This window comes from Hypanus sabinus, chromosome 10, assembly GCF_030144855.1.
Source record: "Hypanus sabinus isolate sHypSab1 chromosome 10, sHypSab1.hap1, whole genome shotgun sequence".
Lineage (NCBI taxonomy): Eukaryota > Metazoa > Chordata > Chondrichthyes > Myliobatiformes > Dasyatidae > Hypanus > Hypanus sabinus.
The window spans coordinates 97,905,159-97,931,405 of record NC_082715.1 but is presented as its reverse complement, the minus strand read 5'-3'; the positions used below and the strand labels follow the sequence as shown (position 1 = coordinate 97,931,405).

The 26,247-nt window shown below is 42.7% G+C and overlaps 1 protein-coding gene across 1 annotated transcript in view; it reads right to left on the bottom strand.

Moving 5' to 3' along the window:
* Positions 1–26,247, bottom strand: part of bckdhb (branched chain keto acid dehydrogenase E1 subunit beta) — a 223,359-nt gene that overhangs the window by 100,952 nt on the left and 96,160 nt on the right. Inside the window, exons 7-8 of the mRNA XM_059982370.1 lie at positions 25,733–25,830; positions 16,307–16,417 (exon numbers count right to left, since the gene is read on the bottom strand). Coding sequence (XP_059838353.1) covers positions 16,307–16,417; positions 25,733–25,830 — 209 coding nt within the window. The remainder of the gene's footprint in view (positions 1–16,306; positions 16,418–25,732; positions 25,831–26,247) is intronic.

Sequence of the window (26,247 nt, the reverse complement as noted above, 5' to 3'; positions counted from 1 at the left end):
ACCAGATATTTTGTTTCTGGAAATACAATAATTCAAGTTGTCATTACTGGCTCACTTTACATACAATATTACAAAGATAAATAACATATGGAAACAGAAGTGATCCTCAGCTTTGAACTTATTTATATTTATATATTAAATTATTTGAATTCCTTACACTAGTGGTCGCCAACCCGTCGATCTCGATCGACTGGTCTATCTTTGAGACTTTCCCAGTAGATCCCGAAAAGAAATGAAAATACACAAATACTGTTGAGAGATTGTTTCCGGGTTGCAGGGTTTTCGTTCCGTTCTTTCTGCCCAGTGCGCATGTGCATAGGTCCCCCGCACTACACAGTGTACTTCAGTGGTCCCCAACCACGAGGAAACAATATGAGTCAATTGCACTTTTCTTCATTCCCTGTCACAGACACTGTTGAACTTGAACCCATGCAAGGTCATCAGTCACCTAAATGCGTGGCCAGCAGAAACCGCCGATGCTACGGCCTGGAGCGCGGCCAGCAGAAAGACCCAATGCTACTGGCCTGGAGAGCAGCCAGTGGGAAGTACCAATGCTACAGGGCCGGAGCGCGGACAGATGGGCGCCACCTCTGAACCTGTTTAGCACACCGAATATTCGTGGGGAATCCGGTGCTAAAATATTCGCAGATGACCTAATTCGGGTTCAGGGTTTCGTAAGTATCAGAGCAGCTACCTCGTTGTGATCTGCTGAAATAAACTTTTGTCGGTCAACAGACCCTACAAGGGTCTGTTGGTCTCAGTTGGTCGCTCTGTGCGGACTGCAACTGCCGCGGCCCTGGCACGGGGACCTAGAGCCCTGACCTTGTCCTCTCACCCCACCAATGACCAGCCACATCTGGCCAGGGCGTCCAGCGGCAGGTGGGCAGAGGATGGAGAAACGTGAGCTGGGCGGGACAGCAGCTAAGTGCCGAGAGCCGCGAAGGTCGTGTTTAACACCCCCTCCCCCCCCCCATCGGCCGGTCCGCAAGAATATTGTCAATATTAAACTGGTCCATGGTGCAAAAAAAGGGTGGGTACTCCTGGTGCTTATGCATTATTTCTGCTTCCGGGTTGCGGTGTTTTACTTCCAGTCTTTTCTGCCCCAGTGCACATGCGTGAGTAATCAATTTGGAGTCGATCTCGCCTTTTACTGAGGCCGAGGTAGTGGATCTTGGGCTTCAAAAGGTTGGTGACCACTACCTTACACATTTTAAATATGTCTTATTAACAAATTTAATGTAAATATAGTTTAAATTTTGCTATTAATTTCTTCTGAGCATCTGTTGTTTTCAAAAAAGAAAGCACTGTTTGCTTCGCCGTTTTTCTTAACAATATAGCCTGTTGAGCATCCATCATGAAGCAAGCAAAATTACGTTTCTACAACATAATTCCTTTTACCCATGAATGAGAATTGTAATTACATGTGTTGCAACTCATTTCAGAATTCTATCTCAAATTTGAAAAAATACAATCTCAAACAAATTTTATTCCTTTGCTGAAGGGTCTAAATCAAAAGAGTAACCATATGGAATAGTAACTGTTCATAATAATAGCATAAATCCATTAATTACTTACAGTTATGACTATGTCTGGTGCAATTGTTGGTGAAAATTTAAACCAAATAATTATTTTTTTTTATAAACAATCTCCAATTCAGCCTACACTTTTAAGTTTGAAAGAAAGGAAATACAATTCCAGTTCGCAAACGACATATTCATCATGTACAATACAATGGACTAGTTCAAAGGCTCATCATTTTGAGAAGCAACATCAGCATCACCCTTCACAAGTCATTTATTTTATTTCATGCAATATAACATTTCACACTCTATGACAAATATAAATGAAAATTTAGCAACAGAAAGTTATGTGAATCACCAGAGCACTAAGGGTACCTTTTTACCCCAGAACCCCAACAAATTCTATATAAATGGAACACCCTGTCAATCAAAAGTAACACTGAAATGAATTCATTGCTCTCTCATTATTGACCATAACATAGGAAAGGGCCATTACATATGTGGAAGAGACCATTAGTGTCAGAACTACCTCAATCAACGGACAGTTGCTCAAATATCAATACCTTTCACCTATATATGCCTTGCTAATGCTGTAACTGAAGCAATTAGCAATTAATTCAATAGATCTGATTTGGAAAAATATATTCATACGATAACACTCTGATCATTAATCTGGTTTTAGTCCAGAAAGGAAATACAGAGAAGTGGAGATCTGTGAGTTAAGTCTAACAGTACTCAATTTTGCATCTGCAAACTTCTACCAAACACAAGGCTATGAACTCCACATGACCTAAAAGGCTGATCCTACTTGGCTACTTCCACAAGATTTCTGCAACAGCCCCTCCCCATTTCCCAATGCTTTCTCGTGATCTCCATCATGGTAGTAAATAACACAGAAAATTCGGTACAACTTGTGAGCAAAGAACATAACTGGTCCAATACACCATGCCAAGAGTTAACGATGGCCAAATTCAGCATCCCTGCACTAAATATTATCAGGACTGCAGCAACTCACTTGTATGCCCAGCTATATAACATTTCAGATACTGGAAGATGGCAGCTTACTGCTAGAACTCACTCAGTCCAGAGCATTAAAATATGTTAATGTTTTGCTAAGTATCCTTTACAACATAAACCGCAATTTGGAGGAAGTCCACATCATTAAGTCATTTAAGTAAACTGACGTTCTGCAAAACCCAGTTAAGTAAATTAACATGATAAATATCAGATTAAATGTAGTTTTCATAAAATACATGTCTCTTCTCAGAAAATGCACCAATAGCCCCTGTCTTGTAAATCACTCATCTCCAACCAGCTTTGCTTCTGAAACGATCTCAGACAGACTGGAGCTTCTGAAAGGCACATGCTCCTTTCCTGCATACCATACTGGAACATGCTGAATTGAATTTAGGTCGCCACCATTGATTGAAACATTTGTTATCATGACCCACATATATGTTTTTGCATGTCTGATCAGTTCACCCTACTCCAATGTCTCTTTTATCATCCAGATGGGTAGGAGTGTCTTCACCAGGTTCTATTCCTATCCATTCATCTGCAAACAGGGAGTTCTCCATTAACCCTTTGGATCTAACCTTGTCCTCACCTCTGGCTACAGCCTCATTTAAAAGTTCACATTAAGTTTTCCATGTATATGAGTAACACCCAACTCTATTTCACCACTCATGTCAACCAGATTGTTCTCTGTGCTTTACCACAAAGTTTGTCTAACATGGATGAGCAAAAATCAACTGCTCTGCCATCAACTAAGGCTATTGGGGAGAGCATGCTTGCCAGGGCTACTAGGGAGAGCACGCTTGCTAGGGCTATTGGGGAGAGCACGCTTGCTAGGGCTACTGGGGAGAGCACGCTTGCTAGGGCTACTGGGGAGAGCACGCTTGCTAGGGCTATTGGGGAGAGCACGCTTGCTAGGGCTACTGGGGAGAGCACGCTTGCTAGGGCTACTGGGGAGAGCACGCTTGCTAGGGCTACTGGGGAGAGCACGCTTGCTAGGGCTATTGGGGAGAGCACGCTTGCTAGGGCTACTGGGGAGAGCACGCTTGCTAGGGCTATTGGGGAGAGCACGCTTGCTAGGGCTACTGGGGAGAGCACGCTTGCTAGGGCTATTGGGGAGAGCACGCTTGCTAGGGCTACTAGGGAGAGCACGCTTGCTAGGGCTATTGGGGAGAGCACGCTTGCTAGGGCTACTGGGGAGAGCACGCTTGCTAGGGCTATGGGAGAGAGTTTAAGCTAGAATTGCTGGAGGGGTGGGATTCGAACTAAAGAGATGGAGGAAGAGGCAGTTGGCTCACAAATAGAGAAAGCTTGTAGGCAGTGTGAGAAGGAGGATAGGAAAGTGATACAGAAGGGATGCACAGACTGATAGTTTGAGATGTGCTTATTTTAATGCAAGGAGCATCAAGAACAAAACAGATGAGCATAGAGTGTGGATCAGTACTTGGAGCTATTATGTTGTGGCCATTAGAGAATTGGATAGCTCGGAGGCAGCAATGGCTACTTAGAGTGTCAGGCTTCAGATGTTTCAGAAAGGACAGGGAGGGAGGCAAGAGCTGGGGGCATGCACTGCTGATCAGAGATAGTGTTAAGGCTGCAGAAAAGGAGGAAGTCATGCAGGGATTGTCTACTGAGTCTCTGTGGGTGGAAGTTAGAACAAGGAAGAGGTCAATGCCTCTACTCGAGTGGTTTTATAGACCACCCAATAAGTAACAGGGACAGCCATTAGCAGATAGGGAAACAAATTCTGCAACGGTGCAATGACTGAACCTGGTCAAATGTCAGGTCTCTCAGTGCGAGAGCATTTTGGAGATGGTGATCACAATTCTACCTCCTTTACCATAGCATTGGAGAGGGATAGGAGTAGACAAGTTAGAAAAATGTTTAATTGGAGTAAGGAGAAATATGAAGCTATCACGCAGGATCTTGGAAGCATAAACTGGGAGCAGATGTTTTCAGGGAAATGTATGGCGGAAATGTGGCAAATGTTCAGGAGATATTGCGTTCTGCACAGGCACGTTCCAATGAGACAGGGAACGGTTGGTAGGGTACAGGAACCATGGTGTACAAAGGCTGTTGAAAACTTAGTCAGGAAGAAAAGAAAAGCTTACGAATCATGGTAAGCATGGGAATCAAGGTAAAACTAGGTAATGATCTAGAAGATTGTAAGGCTAGCAGGAAGGAGCTTAAGAATGAAAGTAGGAGAGCCAGAAGAGACCATGGGAAGGCCTTGGCAAGCAGGATTAAGGAAAACTCCAAGGCATTCTACAAGTATGCGAAGAGCAAGAGGATAAGACATGAGAGAATAGGACCAATCATGTGACGAATCACATTGATAAAGAAAGGGCAGTAGATGTAGTGCATACTGATTTCAGCAAGGTATTTTATAAGGTACCCATGCAAAGCTTATTGAGAAAATAAGGAGGCATGGGATCCAAGGCAACCTTGCTTTGTGGATCCAGAAGGCTTGCCCACAGAATTGGCTTAGTATATTTGCTGATGACACAAAGGTTGGAGGTGTTGTGGATAGTGTGGAGGGCTGTCACGGGTTACAGAGGGACATCGATAGGATGCAAAACTGGGCTGAGAAGTGGCAGGTAGAGTTCAAGCCAGATAAGTGTGAGGTGGTTCATTTTGGTAGGTCAAATATGATGGCAGAATATATTATTAATGGTAAGACTCTTGGCAGTGTGGAGGATCAGAGGGATCTTGGGGTTCGATTCCATAGGACACTCAAAGCTGCTGCGCAGGTTGACTGGTTAAGAAGGCATACGGTGTATTGGCCTTCATCAACCGTAGGAATGAGTTCAAGAGGCGAGGGGTAATGTTACAGCTATATAGGACCCTGATTAGACCCCACTTGGAGTACTGTGCTCAGTTCTGGTCATCTTACTACAGGAAGGATGTAGAAACTATGGAAAGGGTGCAGAGGAGATTTACAAGGATGTTGCCTGGATTGGGGAGCAGGCCTTATGAGAATAGGTTGAGTAAACTTGGCCTTTTCTCCTTTGAGCAACGGAGGATGAGAGGTAACCTGATAGAGGTGTATAAGGAGATGAGAGGCATCGATTGCATGGATAGTCAGAAGCTTTTTCACAGGGCTGAAATGGTTAACACGAGAGGGCACAATTTTAAGGTGCTTAGAAGTAGGTACAGAGGAAATGTGAGGGATAAGTTTTTTTTTTAAATGCAGAGAGTGGTGAGCGCATGGAATGGACTTCCAGCGAGGGTGGTGGAGGCAGATACAATAGGCTCTTTTAAAAGGCACTTTGATAGGTAAATGGAACTTAGAAAAATAGAGGGCTATGGATAACCCTAGGTAATTTCTAAAGTGAGTACATGCTTGGCACAGCATTGAGTGTTGAAGGGTCTGTATTGTGCTGTAAGTTTTCTACGTTTCTACTTCTGAGCCATAAAAATGAAACCTGCCAAGAATGAACTAAACCATTCACAAACCTGACGTCCTATTTGTAAATAAGAATTAAAAGCAGGAATTGTCTCTTTGAGCTAGTTCTGCTATCTTAGAAGATCATAACTGATCATGTCACTCAGCTCCGTCTTCCTATTCCTTGATTCTTTCATATCCAGAATTATTTCGATCTGTTTTGAAAGAGCTCAATCACTGAGCCTCCATAATCTTTTGAGATATGGAATTCTAAAGATTCACCACCTACTGAGTGAGGAAACTTCTCCTAATCTCAGTCTTAAACAGCCATACCCTTTTTCTGAGACCGTGAACTTTGGTTCTAGACTCCACAGCAGTGGAAATATCTCTGAACCTGGAAAGAGTTTTGTATGTTTCAGTGAGATCACTTCTCATATTTCTAAGTTCCTTAAAATATAGTCTGGTCTACTCAGTGACTCCAAGAGAATAATCCCATCATCTCATCAAATCTGCATTGCAGTCCCTCTATATCCTTTGTGCAAGGGGACCAGGATCATACACGATGCTCACAATGTTGTGGTCTCACCAATGAATCAGTGCTGAGGACTTAAGTTATTCTTGTCTTACTATTTTGGGCAGGCCAAGAGACCTGGATACCTAACACCAAGCTCCAGACACAGACATTCTACTCTCATCTCCATAATGGGAGAAGATTACCAAGATCCTATACAATTACAATTAAAAAATCTTACTTAAGTGAGCGTAAGCGTTCAGCACAGACAAGAAGGGCTGAGATGGCCTGTTACCGTGCTGTAATTGTTATATGGTTATATGAAGTATTATCACAATGAAGGCCAATTTATCATTTGCCTTCCTGATTGCTTTCTACACCAGCATGCTTTCAATGACTTGTTCTTGGGAGCTACTGATAACCAATATAATCCTTAGTCATACTTTTATTACTTACTGGCAACAATTCTAATGTTCTACTGATCATCTGGCATTTGCTGGGTCATTTGCTAGTCTTAAATCTGGGTGTGGAGATTGAGATTAACCAAGTCCTGGTCTCTGGAATCTCTTCCTTCGACCTCTCCCAAAGGAAATCAAGGGAAACAATGTTAGCACAGTAAATGGCAAACACCACACACAATATGCTAGTGGAACACAGCAGGCCAGGCAGCATCTATAAGGAGAAGCACTGTCCAAGTTTCGGGCCGAGACTCTTCGTCAGGACTAACTGAAAGGAAAGATACTAAGAGATTTGGTAGTAGTGGGGGGAGGGGGAAATGCAAAATGATAGGAGAAGACCGGTGGGATGAAGCTAAGAGCTGAGCTGGAAAGGTGATTGGCAAAACTGATACAGAGCTGGAGAAGGGAAAGGATCATGGGACGGGAGGCCTCGGGAGAAAGAAAGGGGGAGGGGGGAGCACCAGAGGGAGATGGAGAACAGGCAGAGTGATGAGCAAAAAGAGAGGAAAAAAAAACAAACAACTAAATATGTCAGGGATGGGGTAGGAAGGGGAGGAGGGGCATTAATGGAAGTTAGAGAGGTCACGTCCCATTCCCATTCTGATATGTCTATCCATGGCCTCCTCTACTGTCAAGATGAAGCCACACTCAGGTTGGAGGAAGCACCTTATATACCGGCTGGGTAGCCTCCAACCTGATGGCATGAACATTGACTTCTCTAACTTCCGTTAATGCCCCTCCTCCCCTTCTTACCCCATCCCTGACATATTTAGTTGTTTGTTTTTTTTTCTCTCTCTGCCTGTTCTCCATCTCCCTCTGGTGCTCCCCCCTCCCCATTTCTTTCTCCCGAGGCCTCCCGTCCCATGATCCTTTCCCTTCTCCAGCTCTGTATCAGTTTTGCCAATCACCTTTCCAGCTCTTAGCTTCATCCCACCGGTCTTCTCCTATCATTTTGCATTTCCCCTTCCCCCCACTACTATCAAATCTCTTAGTATCTTTCCTTTCAGTTAGTCCTGACGAATGGTCTCGGCCCGAAATGTAGACAGTGCTTCTCCTTATAGATGCTGCCTGGCCTGCTGTGTTCCATCAGCATTTTGTGTGTGTTGTTTGAATTTCCATCCAGCATCTGCAGATTTCCTCGTGTTTGTATGGTAAATGGCACTAAGGTTAAAAAAAAAAGGCATGTTCCTCTTAAATGGCAGAGCAAACGTGGGAGTTTGAATTTCATACTCCTGCTTTTACTTCTTTTTCTCAGGCTTTTTTAACACATTTTAAAATATTTTATTTCACAGAGTTTTTGGTTATGTTTGCTAACATCTTTTTGTATTTTATGCTATATTTCAGTTAACAATGATTCGATGAAATCAATTATGAAACACAAATACTAAGAATCGTGTGCTTCCAGTGTTCATTTGAATTATAGAGAAGCTTTAAAAAATAAAATTTAAGATCATTTTGAAATTATTTTTGAAAAATGTAATGATATATATGAAAGAATAATACATCTTTCTACTTTGAACTAAAGAGAAAGTATTGCATGAAAGAAATTCTTTTAAATCAAAAATATTTAATGTTCCAAAATATTACATTTTCAATAGTTTGCTACACACTGAAGAACCTTTTTAACCCCCCCAAAGATATTATAATGACTCTCTTCTGTCCATCTGAAAAAAGTATCAACATAATTATCACAGTCTTCAAATTGTGTTACAAGTTCTTTAAATACATTTGAACATGCAAACAAATTGGAGTAGCCCTAATCATTAGAAACAAAATAATCAAACTGTAATTAATTTGTTTAAAGCAGAACTATGGAGCTATCCATAAAATGCTTCATAATATCTCAACCCTTTCCAAAACAGCAGTATGAGAATCTGAAACAATATAAATGCTCAAATAATTCTACACAGCAATCAATAATTTCTGTCATAACAAGACCTATAATAAGATTTGCACTCCTACCATTCATGATTTCCAGCTTACTCACCATACATCTCTAGCAAAGTTTTCCTCCACTAACAACTTTACCTTCCAGAATCTGTCTTAAAAAATAGATCTATCTTATGATCCAGCATTTCCAAATACTTCATTATATTATGTGATTCTGCCAAAGAATGTGTAGGCAGATGATGGGGCATAGTTGCAGCCAGCAGGAGTTGCATACATTAGGGATGCAAAAATTTTAAAAGGGTAGCAAAAACAGTACTCAAAATGTGATATCTGAATGCACGGAGAAGAAGAAATAAGGTGTCTGATCTTGTTGCACTATTACAGATTCTCAGCTGTGATGCTATGTCAATAAATGAATAGTGGCTGAAGGATGGTTGTAGTTGGGAGCTAAATGTTACATGTTGTAACAGAGGGACATGAAAGTAGACAGAAGGGGTGGCGTGGTTCTGCTGGTCAAGAATAGCATCAGATCAGTAGAAAGATGTGACATAGGATTGAAAAGTATTGAATCCTTGTGGGCTGAGTTACAAAACTGCAGCGGGTAAAGGATCCTGATGGCAGTTAGCTGAAGGCCTCCCAATAGTAGGTGGGATGTGGACCACAGATTACAACAGAAAATAGAAAAGGCATGTCAAAAGGGCAATGTTATGATAGCCATGGGAGATTTCACCATGTCAGTCATTTGGGAAAATCAGGTAGGGACTGGATCTCAAGTGAGTGAGTTTGTTGAATGCCAACGAGGTGGCTTTTTGGAACAGTTTGACGTTGAGTCGACCAGGGGATCAGCTATACTGGATTGGGTGTTATGTAATGAACAGGAGGTGATTAAGGAGCTTAAGGTAAAAGAACCCTTAGGAGGCAGTGATCACAGTATGATTGAGTTTAACTTGAAATTTGAAAGGGGAAAAGTGAAGTCTGACATAGCAGTATTTCAGTAGGGTAAAGGAAATTACAGCGGTATGAGAAAGGAGCTGCCCAAAGTAAATTGAAAGGAGATGCTGGCAGGGATGACAGCAGAGCATCAATGGCATGAGTTCTGGGGAAAATGATGATGCAGGATAGATGTATACCAAAAATGAAGAAATTCTCAAATGGCAACATAGTGCAACTGCGGCTGACAAGGGAAGACAAAGCTAATGTAAAAACAAAAGAGAGGGCATACAACAAAGCAAAAACTAGTGGAAAGACAGAGGATTAGGAAGCTTTTAAAACCCTACAAAGAGCAACTAAAAGTATCATTAGGAAGGAAAAGATGAAATATGAAAGCAAGCCAGCAAACAATATCAAAGTGGATAGCAAAAGCTTTTTCAAATACAGGTTTCCCCGCTATTCGAAAGTAGAGCGTTCCTATGAAATGGTTCATAAGCCAGAATGTCATAAAGTGAAGAAGCAATTACTATTTATTTATATGGGGAAAATTCGTGAGCATTCGCAGACCCAAAACATAACCTACCAAATCATGCCAAATAACCCATAAAACCTAAAATAACAGTAACATATAGTAAAAGCAGGAGTGATCTGATAAATACACAGCCTATATAATGTAGAAATACTTTTATACAATTATTGCAGCACTCTCCACCGCAGCAAAAATTTCACACAAGCGCTCTCAGCAGCACTCGCAGCAGAAGCACACAGCGCAAGTGCTCCCAGCAGAAACACACGGGGCAAGTGCTCCCGGCAGAAACACACGGGGCAAGCGCTCCCCGCAGAAACACACGGCGTAGGTGCTCCTGGCAGAAGCACTTTTTCCAGTAATCTTTAAGATATGAAGCTACCAAATAACACATAAAAATACACAGCCTATATAAAGTAGAAATAATGTACGCCCAGTGTAATTTCACTTCCCGGAATCGGGAAGACAGTGAGCACACTGATGATGGTATGTTAGGCTGAGTCATCGGAGGTTGGGGTGGTGGGACACTGGGTTGTCATCTCATCGTCATCTGTTTCTATCAGGGCAGGCAGGTCACCTTCTATGTCTGCCTGCCTCAATGTCAAAGGTTGAGTTTCGTTGTCTACTGTGACTGATGTGGAAGGCTTGAAATACGACAGTATGCGTGACTGCTTAGCCTTGTGCATTTTTCTATCATACAGTTCTCTGTAAGCACTCAAACCATCCTGCAAACCTGCCCTAAACCTACGTACCCTTTCAAAATTAAAGTCATACTTTTCTGCAATCATTGCAGCGTTGTCAATCGCAGCATAAATCTCAGGCAATTGCTTCACGTTCAGTTCCTGGACGTCTTCACTTTCAGGCCGTTCACTACTGTGTTCGGCTTCAATTGTTATCCTTTCCTCTTCATCAGCTCTTCATCTCTCAGTTCGTGGTCATGGGATGTCAAAACCTCTTCAACATCATCTTCATCAACTTCCACAAACCCTCAGCCAAACTCACTATAACCTTACTTCGTTCACCACGATCAAAACGATTTATTATGTCTGTTTTACACTAAGTGTAACACCCTTACACACTCTTTTAGGCTTTTCTGATACCTTAGAACTCATCTTGCTAACGGATGCACAAAATAAACCGACATAAAGCACAGTTGCTCACAGGCATGTGTTTAAGCAATGCTGGCTAGAATGCAGTTCCAGGGGAGGAACTTGGCTGCTCGGCACGCGCTGCCTTTTTTCGTAACAGTGAAAACACCTTCTGTTAGCGAAAACAGGTAACTAATGTAGGTCTTTCGTAACAGCGAGTTAACGTAAAGCGAACATTCGAAAAACAAGGGACACCTGTATGTAAAAATTAGAAGAGAGATGAGACTGGATATAGGACCACTAGAAGATGATGCTGGAGAAATAATAACAGAGGCCAAGAAGATGGCAGATGAACTAAAAGAGCATTTTGCATCAGCCTTCACTGTGGAAGACACTGGCAGTGTGCCAGAGAAGAGAAACGAGTGCAGTTACTATTACAAGGGAGAAGCTGCTCAAAAAGCTAAAAGACCTAACAGTACCCAGACCAGACGAATTGCACACTAGGGTTCTGAAAGAGGTAGCAGCAGAGATTATGCAGGCATTAGTAATGATCTTTCAAAAATCATTGGATTCTAGCATGTTGCTAGAGGACTGGAAAATTGAAAATTTCATTCCACTTTTAAGAAAGGAAGGCAGCAGAAAGGAAATTAATAGTCCAGTTAGCCTGATCTCTGTATTTGGGAAGATGTTGGAGTTAATTTTTAAGGAGTACTTGGTGACAAAGGGAAAGATATGACAAAGTCAGCATAGTCTCCTTTAGGGAAAAGGTTGCCTGATGAACCTGTTGGAATTCTTTGAGGAGGTTACACATAGGATAAATAAAAGGGATGCAGTGAATGTTGTATATTTGGACTTTCAGAAGGCCTTTGATAAGGTGCCACATTTCAGGCTACTTACCAAGTTAAGAGCCCTCAGTATTACAGGAAATTTACTAATGTGGTTGGGGCATTGGCTGATTGGTAGGAGGCAGCAAGTGAGAATAAAAGGATCTTGTTCTGCATGGCTGCCAGTGAGTAAGTGGTGATCCTCAGGGGTTGGTGTTCGAACTGCTTCTTCTTAGACAATGGAATAGATGGCTTTGTTGCCAAATATGCAGATGATACAAAGATTGGTGGAGGGGCAGGTAGTGTTGAGGAAACAATTAGGCTGCAGAAGGACTTAGATAGATTAGGAGAACAGGCAAATGAAATACAATGTTGGAAAATACATGGTCACACACTTTGGTCACAGAAATAAATGTGCAGACTACTTTCTCAGCAAAGAGAAAATCCAAAAATCTGAGGTGCAAAGGGACTTGTGCTGAACAACCTAAAGATTAACTTGCAGTTAGAGTTGGTGGTGAGGAAAGCAAATGCAATGCTAGCGTTCATTTCAAGAGGTCAAGAATACAAGAACAGGGATGTGATGCTGAGGTTTTACAAGGCACTGCTGAGGCCTCATCTGGAGTATTGTGGCTCCTTATCTAACAAAATATATGCTAGCATTGGAGGGTTCAGAGGAAGCTCACAAGGATGATTCTGGGAACAAAATGGTTATCATACGAGGAATGCCTGATTGCTCTAGGTCTGTACTCACTGGAATTTAGAAGGATGTTGGGGGGGCTCTCATTGAAACCTTTTGAATGTTGAAATGCCTAGACAGAGTGCATATGGAAAGTCTGTTTCCCATGGTGAGGGGTCCAGGAAAAGAGGGCACAGCCTCAGGGTAGAAGAGAGTCCATTTAAAACAGACGCAGAGAAATTTTCACTAATTTTGCTTCTTTTATTCTGATGTCAAAAACTTACAGACCCCTGCCAAAATGCCACCAAAGATTTGCCACTGGCTGAAAAAATTACCTTACTGAACTAATATAAAAGCCATCCACCTAACATTACTTATCACCTATCATCAGCTCCAGAGATAACTGGAGTGCCAAAATCTACAACTGCATGCCTGATGCAATTGCAAAATAAACTATGCGAAGAATGAGCATTATGTGAGGGGCAACAGGGAACATCCCAAAAATGAAACAGTGAAGGTAAAGATTCAGATGTTGAAGAGGATCTCAATCAATGGTCTTCCATTGTAACTGGACAAGGTGTGCATGTCAGTGGACCAATGTTGAAAAAAAACAAGAGAGGATCTAGCTAAGAAGCTGCCCATGAAGATTTTAAAGCAACAGATGGTTGGCTGTCTCGATGGAAATGTTGGCTTCACATTAAATTCAAGAAAGCACATGGCAAGAAAGATAGTGCTGATGTAGTCAGTGCAGAAACATGGAAATCTACAAAATTCCCAATTAGCCTCAAAAATTTTATGCAGTTGACATCTACAATGCCGATGAAAACAGGCTTTTTGTTTAAAATCCTGCCACACCGAATGGTTCCCTTGGCTACAAACATGCAACACTATCAGATTCAAAGAAAGTAATGGATCGCATAACAGATCAATTATTTCCACGAGGTGGTGTCACTGATTTTGTTCATTCACAGTTAATCAAAAGAACACGGTAGCATACACTGGATGAATTCCTCCGTCGATATATTTTAGGAACGAATACACAGTTTTTCAGTATTGTAGTAGTATTGGTAATGTTCTAATTTGTTCTCTGCATTAATTAAATAGCTAATTTGCTATTCAGTTAAACAGTAGCTTGTCCTTTTTTATACCCTTTTAATGATTTCCTTGAAGCTTTGGCTACTGGGGCAGCCATTTAATTGGGCCAAAATGTACTTATCCCAATGTGTCCCAACTAACCAGAATCTAGGCTTCTTGGTTTAGTGGGTGTTCAACTAAATTGATACTGTACTGGGTTGGGAATTTATCCTTTGAAGGTAAGACTGCATCCATACTCTGTAGTGATCAACATAAGTTAGGTGATCTAATTGAAACCTCACATAGACTAACTGATGAGCAGATGTGTCTGGCATGTCCCAAACCTGGAATCATAGTCTTAAAATAAGGGATCAGCCATTCAGGACTGCAATAAAACTTTAGTTAGGCTACATTTAGAGTACTGTGTAGAATTTCTGGTTCCCACATGACAGGAAAGATGTTCTCCAGATGTTGTCTGGATAGGAGCATACTACAGCTATAAGGAGAAGTTGAACAAACTCACATTCTGTTACTGTAATGTTAGATATTGGTGACCAACCAGATAGAAGTGCATAAAATTCAGAATCAGAGTCAGGTTTATTATCACCGGCATGTGACTTGAAATTTGTTAACTTAGCAACAGCAGTTCAATGGAATACATAATCTAGCAGAGAAAAAATAATAATAAACAAAGTAAATCAATTCCATATATTGAATAGATTTTTTAAAAGTGCAAAAACAGAAATACTGTATATTAAAAATAAAAGTGAGGCAGTGTCCAAAGATTCAATGTCCATGTACGAATCGGATGGCAGAGGGGAAGAAGCTATTCCTGAATTGCTGAGTGCATTCAGGCTTCTGTACCTCCTACCTGATGGTAACAGTGAGAAAAGGGCATGCCCTGGGTTCTGGAGGTCCTTAATGCTGCCTTTCTGAGACACCACTCCCTATAGATGACCTGGGTACTTTGTAGACCAGTACCCAAGATGGAGCTGACTAGATTTACAACCTTCTGCAGGTTCTTTCGGTCCCGTGCAGTAGCCACTCCATAACAGACAGTGATGCAGCCTGTCAAAATGCTCTCCACAGTACAACTATATAAGTTTTTTAGTGTATTTGTTGACATGCCAAATCGTTTCAAACTCCTAATAAAGTATAGCCACTGTCTTGCCTTCGTTATAACTACATCGATATGTTCGAACCAGGTTAGATCCTCAGAGATTTTGACATCCAGGAACTTGAAGCTGCTCGCTCTCTCCACTTCTAATCCCTCTATGAGGATTGATATGTGTTCCTTCATCTTACCCTTCCTGAAATCCACTATCAGCTCTTAATGTGAGCCATCGATATGAAAGATAGTCAAGAGTCTGTTTCCCAGGTGGAAATCCCAGAGCAAAGGTGAGAAAGTTTAAAGGAGTAGCAAATGCCAGAGATGATGGAAGTAGATATGATAGTTTTGTTTAAGAGTCATTTAGAAAGACAAATGAACATGTGGGAAATAGAAGAATACAGAAGATGTGAAGATAAGTAGAATTAGCTGGACTAGCATTATGGTCACTGCAGACTTGGTGGACGAAAAGATTTGTTTCGCTGCAGTACTGTTGTATATTCTATGAAATAGGAATAGACTCAGTTCCTGAGTATATTCAACATTAAAGTTGTAAGGAAATCCAGGGATATGGCATTAGGAGTGTGAAAGTGACACTGAGATAAGAGACGATCATACTGAATGGAACAGCAAACCCAAGGGGACAAAGCCTACTTTGTTTCTATTTCTTATGTAAGCACACAGAAATACAGAAGAGATTCCAACAATAATACATTTGTAGAGGATTCTGACAAATAAAATTTATGATCATCCATTAGTAGGTTCTTTTCATGACCAAACATGACAGGTTTACCAAATGGTAAAAGTTTTAATGCTTGAAATTGTACAAATTTATGGACAATGAGTTGCAAATGTTTTCTGGATTATTAAATACACTAACAATGCAAAATGCTGGGGGGGGGGGAACAACAGGTGGGCAGGCATCATCTCAGAAAGGGAAATAATTAACATTTTTGCTTGTGGACCCTTCGCCAGAACTGAAGGAACTGGTTTCCCCCACCTACCAAGCCACTTGACTAACTTGTTTTCTTTCTCAGCTGTGATGATCTCCTGAGATTTTAAAACATTTTCTGCTTTATTTCAGATTTCCAGCATCTGTAATTTCTTCAGATTAACTTAATTCAGAACATACATAATAAACTTAACTGAGAAACATATTAGTCTGAATTATAATGAAAAGAATTGTAGTCTAATCCAGGATCTAAAATTACAGTTACTTGCAGAAGTCTAGTATATATTCCAATTCAAAAACATATTTTATAATTGTCAGCATCTTCACAAATATATATTTACAAAACATACCTTGCAGACGGTTTCAGCATCCCAAGGCAGAATAGTTCTCAAATCAATTACATCACAGGAGACTCCCAATTTTTCCTGAGCCATGCTGGCCACCTCTTTCATTACATGAACCTATACATAAATAAAAATTAATTAAGAATAGTCATCAATGAGATTATATTTAGATTTTCATTGATCAGAGAGGCCATGGATGAATTGACCATTGGCAAGTTTATCTTTCTCATTTTTTCTTTGGCCATCTTTCCCTTATTTTTATCTTTCTTGATTTTCCAATATTTCAATACTCAATTCAAAATGACCAGCTGTTTTACTAGAGTCAAAGTAGATAAAACAAGGATTTATCGATATTTGTAATTGTATGATTTGAAAATCTATTAAAATTTGGAAGCTACTTCTGGCATTTGTCTGTTCTCATTCTTGATAGACAGTAATTATAAAATGCAGGAAATTGTAAAAAAAAAAGGTGCAGAAAATCTCAATATCATACATGGCAAAGTTTTCAGGTGACTGACTGAAAGACTGTATACAGTAAAGCAAAATAGTGCGCTGCATTTTCCAAGTATTGATATTTTTACATATTAAGTTCACTAATTCTAGTTAAGAATATGAGCATAAATCCTTAAACAAATCATAAAGAGCAATGTCAATGTAAAATGCAAAGCTGTATTCTACACAAAACTGGATACACATCAACCTAATTTATGACATAACCAACACCAAGAGCTGCATCCACATTCACCACTGGATATACTATGTCATTTGTACTAAAACACAAGCATCTTTACACTGCAAGTTCCTATTAACTAAGATATGAACTACTGTTAAAAGGTAAAGAGATGTCAATCAAGCAGGAGAGAGGCTTTTAAAAATGAGATAGGGAGAGTTAGGGTCAAAATGTTCCTGTTTAGAGTAAAGGGCAAGTCTGGCAGGGTTAAGGAAACCTGGTTGATGAGGAATGCTCAGGTTCTGGTCAGGAAAAAAGAAGCTGGGATCAACCAAATCCTTCAAGTATAACAGCTGTAAGAGAACACTTAAGGAAATCAAGTGAGCAACAAGGTAACAGAGTATCGCTGGCAGATAAAGTAAAAGAGAATCCTAAGAGATTCAATTTGATTAGGGAAAGATTTGGTCCCATTAAGGATCCGCGTAGTCATCTATGTGTGGAGCCACAGATCAACATGCTTTTAATATGAATATTGCTCATCTATATTTATTGCAAAAGTGGTCATGGAAGACAGGGTCATTTGTAATATGACTTAAAAAAAAGTTCCATGCAGAAAATATTAAAAAATTAAGAAAAGTGTCATAGTCTTTTACCATTAATTTGATTCTTGTCATTTGATAATACAGAAAACAATTGTTAAAGTGTACTGCATGGACAAAACACAGTTTGTAATAAAAATAGATATGTGTACAGTGTATCAAATTTAAAGATTTTTCTGACATATCTCATCTTTAGAAGGTTAATGAATAAACAACCGTGTAATAAGTATATGAAAGCAGAGTCAAAGAACACAGAATATTAATATTTACTGCAATCTAGCTGAATAAAGCACATTTAATAACCAAAGTATTAATGAAGTTAGAAACTGGACAAATATCAATCACCACAATGAATTTTTTATGGCTGTTACTCATCCATATACAATTTGCAGTCCTTTTTGAAATGAGTCAACATTTCAGCAGTTTGTGAGTAAAATATCAGAAGAAAAATCAGCTGAAAGCTTACATTCACAGAATGATATAGAACAGAAAGACAATCACAGAATTACATATCGCAAAGACAAACACTGTAACCTCATCTATCCATGCCAACAAAAATGCCCATCTGCACTAATGCTATTTGCGTGTCTTGCCCATATCCCTCTAAATCTTGCCTAGGTTGTATCAATGTTTTTATAAACATTTTAGCTGTAGCTTTCTCTACCTCCAGGATGGAGGGAGATGGGGGGAGGGGGGAGGGATGACAGAGAGAGAATGATAGAGTTAGTGACAGAGCTAGTGACATATAGATAGACAGAGAAAGAGATAGGCAGAGTTAGAGAGACAGAGATTGAGTTGGAAAGATATACAAAGAAAATGCCAGCAATAGGATGGCAGTTTTACCTTATTATACATTGAATGGTTCAGAAAAAATAGATCAGCCTCCAAGCCAGAGTTCCACTTTAAAAATATAATCGAACATTTAGCCAAGGACACTTATAAAACACTTTCTCATTTCTTCCAGTTATTCTAAAATTTACGTTATAAGCTGGCACAATAATCTCTAACACTATATCAATGACTGCACTAATCACAATTTAAGTTAAAATTATCTTGCAGCTCTGCTCGAGCACATTTACTGAAAAGGGAAAATATGCAGAGCACAGATATGATGAGGAAAATATTAATATATCATACAATCCATGTGAAATACTGTTCAATTTACTTAAATTGACCAATTGTCCATGTTCAATTGTACAACCAAGCTGTACTTTTTTTCAGTCTTCACACATTTTGCTACTTCAATGCCTTTTCATGGACACTGTACTATTTTAATATATTTACATAACTTACTCAACCAATGAGATAGACACAAAATAGGAAAAGAAATTGCAAGTTCCTACCAGAATAATCAATGGCTGCAACAACAGAGTACCAAGTTATACAATTGCAAAGCATAGAAACTGAATGTACAGGCCAAAAGGTCTGAGCAATTTGTACCCATTTACACTCATCCCATTTTACTCTCCACACATTCCCAACTACTCCTTATAAGACGTTCCAGCGCCCACCAGTCGTAAATTACGATGAGCAATTATCAAGCATCATGCACAGCTTTGAGGTGATGAATGACATTAGACTACCCTGGAGAATCTCACAGCAGCTCTAGTAGCTGAGCCACCAGGTCTCCCAATTCAAACAGAATTTCTACCAACTTCTACAACAAACAGATCTTAGGAGCCAGAGTAAAGCAAAGTTTTCCCACAAAAAAACTAGATGTAGTAAGAGAAGAGTTTAAATATACAATGTATTTGTGTATATTCAATCTTAGTAAATTAACAGGCAAGTTAACCAACAAAATCATTTTCACAGTCTATCAGAAAGTGTAAAATGGACAAATTTCATTAGTTAATATCCAGGAAAGGTAACACTGTGGCAACCCACTTTCTGCGCAGGCGAACTGGCTCACAAATAGCCAGCGCGCGGGGGGAGACTTTGGTAATGCACCTCCGATGTCATTTCCGCCCTGAGAGGGCTGGCGCTAGGGATTTAAATGCCAGCACCACAAAGTTTGAATAAACTAGTCTCAAAACGACTTACCGACTGCGTGTCATTATTTCAGCACTGTGTGTAGCATATCGCTACATTGGTGACCCCAACGGTCCAAACAGGATTTGGACCAAAGATGACCGACTCTTCATCTGTTCATGCAGTTTCGCTCAAACTGCCGACTTTCTGGACGCTGCGACCACTTGTGTGGTTTAGCCAAGCAGTAGCCCAGTTCCAGATTTGGCAGATATCCTCTGATTTCACGTGTTACTACCACATGGTGAGCGCCCTTGACCAGGAGACTGCCGCCCATGTTGCAGATTTCATACAGTAGCCCCCGGAAGAAGGCAAATATGAAGCATTCAAGGCGCTGCTCATTGGGACCTTTGGCCTTTCACGGCATGAGCGAGGTGCCCGCCTGCTTCACCTGGATGGTTTGGGAGACAGACTGTCATCAGCATTGATGAACGAGATGCTGTCCCTGGCTGACGGACACAAGCCCTGCCTCATGTTCGAGCAAGCGTTCCTGGAGCAACTGCCCAAGGACATACATCTGCTGCTGACCGACGCAGATTTCAGCGACTCCCGGAAGTTGGCGGCCTGGGCAGACGTGCTGTGGAAAGCCAAGAGGGAGAGCGTGGCATCCGTCAGTCAGATTAACAGACCACACACCCAACAGCAGACCAGACTAGGCCCGGCAGGGGGTCGCACACAACACAGAGGCAGGAGTGAGGAGGCCAGTGAACAGTGGTGTTTCTACCACCAGCGGTGCGGCACAAAAGCCCACCGTTGTCGCCCGCCCTGCAAGGGCCAGGGCCAGCTGCCGCTAATGACTATGCCACCAAGACAGCCTCTTGTACGTCTGGGACAAACAGTCGGGACGCCGCTTCTTGGTCGACACCGGAGCGGAGATCAGTGTCTTGCCCCCGACAGGGTACGACACCCGCAGCAAGAAGCCAGGACCCACCCTGAGGGCCGCAAACGGCAGCACGATACGGACCTATGGCACCCGCACAGTGCAGCTGCAGTTCGGCGCCAGCCGGTTCACGTGGGACTTTACACTGGCCGCGGTGCCCCAACCACTCCTGGGGGTGGACTTCTTGCGAGCTCACAGCCTGCTGGTCGACTTGCAATGGAAAAGACTGGTACAGGCCAAGACTTTCCAGACATTCTTCCTGGGTGAAGCCAAGTTGCCGGCCCCACATCTGGACTCCATCACGCTGTCGGGCAACGAATTCACCAGAATCCTGGCGGACTTCCCATCGATTCTGGCACCGCAGTTCACGGCAGCAATGCCCAGACACGGGGTACAGCACCACATTCAGACCCAGGGACCACCCCTCCACACCCGCGCACGAAGGCTCCCCCTGGAAAAGCTCCGCCTGGCGAAGGAGGAGAACAAGAGGATGGAGGAATTGGGGATCGTACGGAGGTCTGACAGCCCATGGGCCTCTCCCCTGCAGATGGTGCCCAAAGCAGCCGGGGGTTGGAGACCATGCGGCGACTACCGCAGACTGAATGAGGCTACCACTCCAGACCGCTACCCCGTGCCGCACATACAGGACTTTGCAGCAAACCTGCATGGGGCAAGAGTCTTTCCCAAAGTAGACCTCGTCTGGGGATACCATCAAATCCCGGTGCACCCTGAGGACATCCCCAAAACAGCACTCATCACCCTGTTGGGTCTGTTTGAGTTCCTCCGAATGCCATTCAGCCTGAAGAATGCCACACAGACGTTCCAGCGGCTAATGGATGCGGTGGAACGCGACCTGGACTTTGTGTTCATCTATTTGGACACATCCTTATAGCCAGCAGTAGTCGTCAGGAGCATCTGTCCCACCTCCACCAGCTCTACTCCCGCCTGAGTGATTTCGGCCTCATGATCAACCTGGCCTAGTGTCAGTTCGCTCTTGATACCGTTGACTTCCTGGGCCACAGGATTACCAAAGACAGGGCAACACCTCTGCCCGCCAAGGTAGACGCGATCCGCCACTTTGCCCGGCCCAACACGGTCAAAGGCCTGCAGGAGTTCATTGGTATGGTGAATTTCTACCACCGTTTCCTCCCCTCAGCAGCCTGTATCATGCGTCCTTTGTACACCATGATGTTGGGTAAAGGCAAGGACATTACTTGAGACGAGGAGGCTGCGGCCGCTTTCATTAAAGCCAAGGAAGCCTTGGCAGATGCCGCAATGCTGGTGCCCCCCAGAACAGACGTTCCAACCGCCCTCATGGTGGACGCATCCGACACAGCAGTCGGTGACATCCTGGAGCAGCTCATCGAGGGGCGCTGGCAACCCCTGGTGTTCTTCAGCAAGCACCTACGACCACCTGAACTCAAGTACAGTACTTTCGACCGGGAGCTGTTGGCACTGTATCTGGCAATCCGGCATTTCAGGTACTTCTAAGAAGGCAGGCCGTTCGCCGCGTTCACAGACCACAAACCGTTGACCTTTGCGTTCATGAAGGTGTCCGATCCCTGGTCGGTTCGCCAGCAGCGACATCTGTCCTACATCTCCGAGTACACGACGGACATCCAGCATGTCTCGGGGAAGGACAATGTCGTGGCGGACAGTGCTCCAGACCAGCTGTCCAGGCCCTGTCCCTGAGGGTGAACTATGCAGCACTGGCGGAGCGCAGCAGGCAGACGACGAGATGCCCAGCTACAGGAGCGCAGTCTCGGGTTTGCAGCTGCAGGACTTTCTTGTAGTCCCAGGTGATAGGACCCTCCTCTGCGACGTGGCTACCGTCCAACCATGCCCCATCGTCCCGGCAGCCTGGAGGCAGCGGGTTTTCAACTCCATACTTGGCTTGGCACACCCATCTATCAGGACAACCATCCGGCTGGTCTCCAGCAAGTTCGCGTGGCACGGACCGCAAGCAGGTCAGTGAATGGGCCAGAACGTGCGCACAGTGCCAAGCAGCCAAGGTGCAGCGGCACACTAAAGCCCCGCCACTGCAGTTCAAACCCACCCGCCGGAGGTTCAACCACATTCATGTGATGTCGTGGGCCTCCTACCAGTGTCCCAAGGAGCGCGGTACCTCCTAATGATGGTGGACCGGTTCACGAGGTGGCCAGAGGCGGTCCCGCTCACCGACACATCTGCCGATTCCTGCGCCCGAGCACTGATCGCAACCTGGGTAGCACGCTTCGGGGTACCGACCCACATTACCTCCGACAGAGGCGCCCAGTTCACCTCCAGCCTGTGGTCGGCTATGGCCAGCCTGTTGGGAACGCAGCTGCACCACACAACTGCCTACCACCCACAGTCGAACGGACTGGTGGAACGCTTCCACCGTCACTTGAAGTCGGCTCTCATGGCCCGCCTGAGAGGACCTAACTGGGTGGACGAGCTTCCCTGGGTCCTGCTTGGAATTCGTACAGCGCCCAAAGAAGACCTGCACGCCTCGTCGGCCGAGTTGGTGTAGGGCGCACCCCTGGCTGTCCCAGGAGAGTTCATACCAGCCCCAAGGGGGCAAGAGGAAGAACCGGCAGCCGTCCTCGACAGGCTACACGAGAGGCTCGGCAACCTGGCCCCCGTACCAACTTCACAGCACAGATGGACCCCAACCCATGTACCTAAAGACCTGCAAAACTGTAAGCTTGTATTTGTACGAAGGGGAGGACACCAGCCACCGCTACAGCGGCCATACGAGGGGCCGTTCAAGGTGATCAACAGCAACGGGTCCACGTACATTCTGGACATTGGGGGAAAAGAGGAGGTTTTCACGGTGGACCGACTCAAACCAGCCCTTGTGGACTTGACGCAGCCGGTTGAGGTTCAGGCACCGCGGCACAGAGGCAGACCTCCCAAACAGAGGCTGATCCAGACTGTGGACATTGGGGGGTGTATCGCCACTTCTGGGGGGGGGGGTTATGTGGTGACCCACTTTCTGTGCAGGCAAACCGGCTCACAAATAGCCAGCGCGCGGGGGGAGACTTTGGTAATTCGACGTCATTTCTGCCCGGAGAGGGCGGGCGCTAGGGATTTAAATGTCAGCACCGCGAAGTTTGAATAAACTAGTCTCGAAACGACTTACCAACTGCGTGTTGTTATTTCAGCGCTGTGTGTAGCACATCGCTACAACACTTCATTTGATTAATCTTTAGATACTGTTAAAACTCCCAACATTCCAAGTTACTATTTTCCCTTTAGAAAAGTGATAAGCACAGAAAACAAGATAAATATCATTCTTTGCATCTGAAATCATGGCAGATTACTCCTTCTGGATCTCTCTGCAGTATTGCTTGTACAGCTGCTACATTTTCTCCCCTCTTTTCAATCTGGGGAACACTTAAACATCCAAAACAAGCTTCCTTATCAAATATCTGATAATATCCGGTCTTCCTCTCCTTCTCTACGATGCGCTTCAAACTCTATTGTATTGATTTTACACTTGGTCAACATCAGGATTGTGGATTTCAGGACGAAGTTGAGAGAACACACACCAGTTCTCATTGAGGGATCAGCAGTGTTAAGTTCCTTGGGCTAACATATTGATGCAATCATGAAGGTGGCACACAGTGGCTCTACTTCATTATGGAATTTGAGAAGAGTTAGTATGTCACCAAAGACTTGTAAATTTTTATAGATGTACAATGCAGAACATTCTGACTCGCTGCATCACAGCCTAGTATGCAGAATCCAATGCACAGAATTGCGAGAGATGATATGTGCTTTCAGGCTTTTGTATTCTGCCTGATGGAAGAGAGAACAGAGAATTCTATGGTGGGATGGATCTCACCTCAACAGCTGATGAATTCCAAGGAATGGCAGGGACTGATCCAGTTTGGCACAAGTGCCATCGCAGGAGTTGTCAATGAGCATTGAACTTTATGTGGGACTGCGTTAGCACTTTTTTATTGGGGTTTACTTACAAAGCCTTCCCCATGAATGGGTACAGCCACAAGACAGTGGAGATTTGAACTGCCCACCAGAGCTGAGAAGCCTCATCTGCCCGAAGTGACTGGTTTTAAGACACCAGTAATCCAGTTTTGCCTCTTCTCCTGTCAGTAGAAATGGTTCCTCCAGACTTAGCAGTTAAGTCACATATAAAAGCCAGAAAATGGATATGGATGTCAAAGGCTATTTAAGACACTCGGCACAGGGAGCATTTAATTGGTATTGGTATTGGTATTGGTTCCTGTGACATGCTGAATAGTGTCCACAACTCTCTGCAGTTTCTTATGGTCAAGAGCACAGCAATTGCCAGACCAAGCCATGATGCATTGAGGTAAGATGCTTTCTAAGGTGCATCGATAAAAATTGGTGAGCTATCTTGGCCTTAACATCTATGTGGTTGGACCAGGACAGGCTATTGGTGATATTCGCTCATAGGAACTAGAAACTATCAGCCCTCTCAACCTTAACACCATTGATATAGACAGGAGCATGTGTACCGCCACCACTTCAGAAGTCAATTACTATTTTTTGCTTTCCTGACATTAAGGGAAAGGTTGACTTCATGACACAATGTTACTAAGCTCTCTGTATCTTTCCTGTACTCCAACTCATCATTATTTGAGATACAGCACACTATAGTGGTAACATTTACAAACTTGTAAATGGAGTTAGGGCAGAATCTGGCCACGTAGTCAGAAGTGTATGGGGCACAAAGTAAGGGGGTTGAAAACTCAACCCTGGTGGAGCACCAGTGTTTAGAATAATCATGGTGGAGGTGCTACTGTTTATCCTTATTGACTGTAGACTGTTGGTCAGGAAGTCCAGGATTCAGTTGCAGAGGAAGGTAGCACACATCTTTATTTTTAATGTTCATACAATTCTTTGTCCAAGATCTACAACAGAGATCAACTGCTCACATGGGATGTTACTGTATGTTACTTCAGAATTACTGTACAACCAAAATACGAAGCAACACCAGTGGGTAAGGAAATAATCAACTGCTCTGATTTATTCCGTTTTATATTTTTTAAATATACAGTGAAGGCTCTATTCTATAATACTCCCTAGTATTTTTATTTAACTTGGAATCAATTTTACACAGCCATGTACAAACCGATACGCTTTTATTGATTAAAAAAAACATCACCATACATATATTAACAGCTCCTTTTTCTTTAACAAAACCACTGAATATTAAAAGATATGATTTTTAAGTCAAAAACAATAAACATAAGTGTTCTTCCAAAAAAATTAAATAATCAAATGCTGACCTGAGTTCCCCAAGCAACAAGGGTCACATCACTTCCCTCTTGAAGAACTTCTGCTTGTGAAAGAGGGATTTGGTAAGCCTCCACAGGAACTTGTTCCACTGAGTAAATGAAAGAAAATAAAAGAACAAAACATTAACGTGTCCACTTGTTCACCAACTTGACTAACACAATATATAGTACTCAGATATTAGTTTATTCTACTGCACAGCAAATTAAGTTCTCAAGTGTTCGTTAAAAATGTGTGAACTATATGAAAAATATTCCTTAAGAATTAGCTAAATAAATAAATAAATTAGACTTCTTTGTGCAGTTATAATAAACAAATAGCATTTTCTTGAAGAATTATTGTTATTCATTTGGTCTTCAGAAAGTAAATAATGCAAGGAAGTTTTTCTGTGAGAATGATATGCATATGTACCACCAAAACACAGTAGTGTAGTGGCTAGCGCAACACTTTTCATTACCAGCAACTGGGTTTAATTCCCACCACAGCCTGTAAGGAGTTTGGGACCATG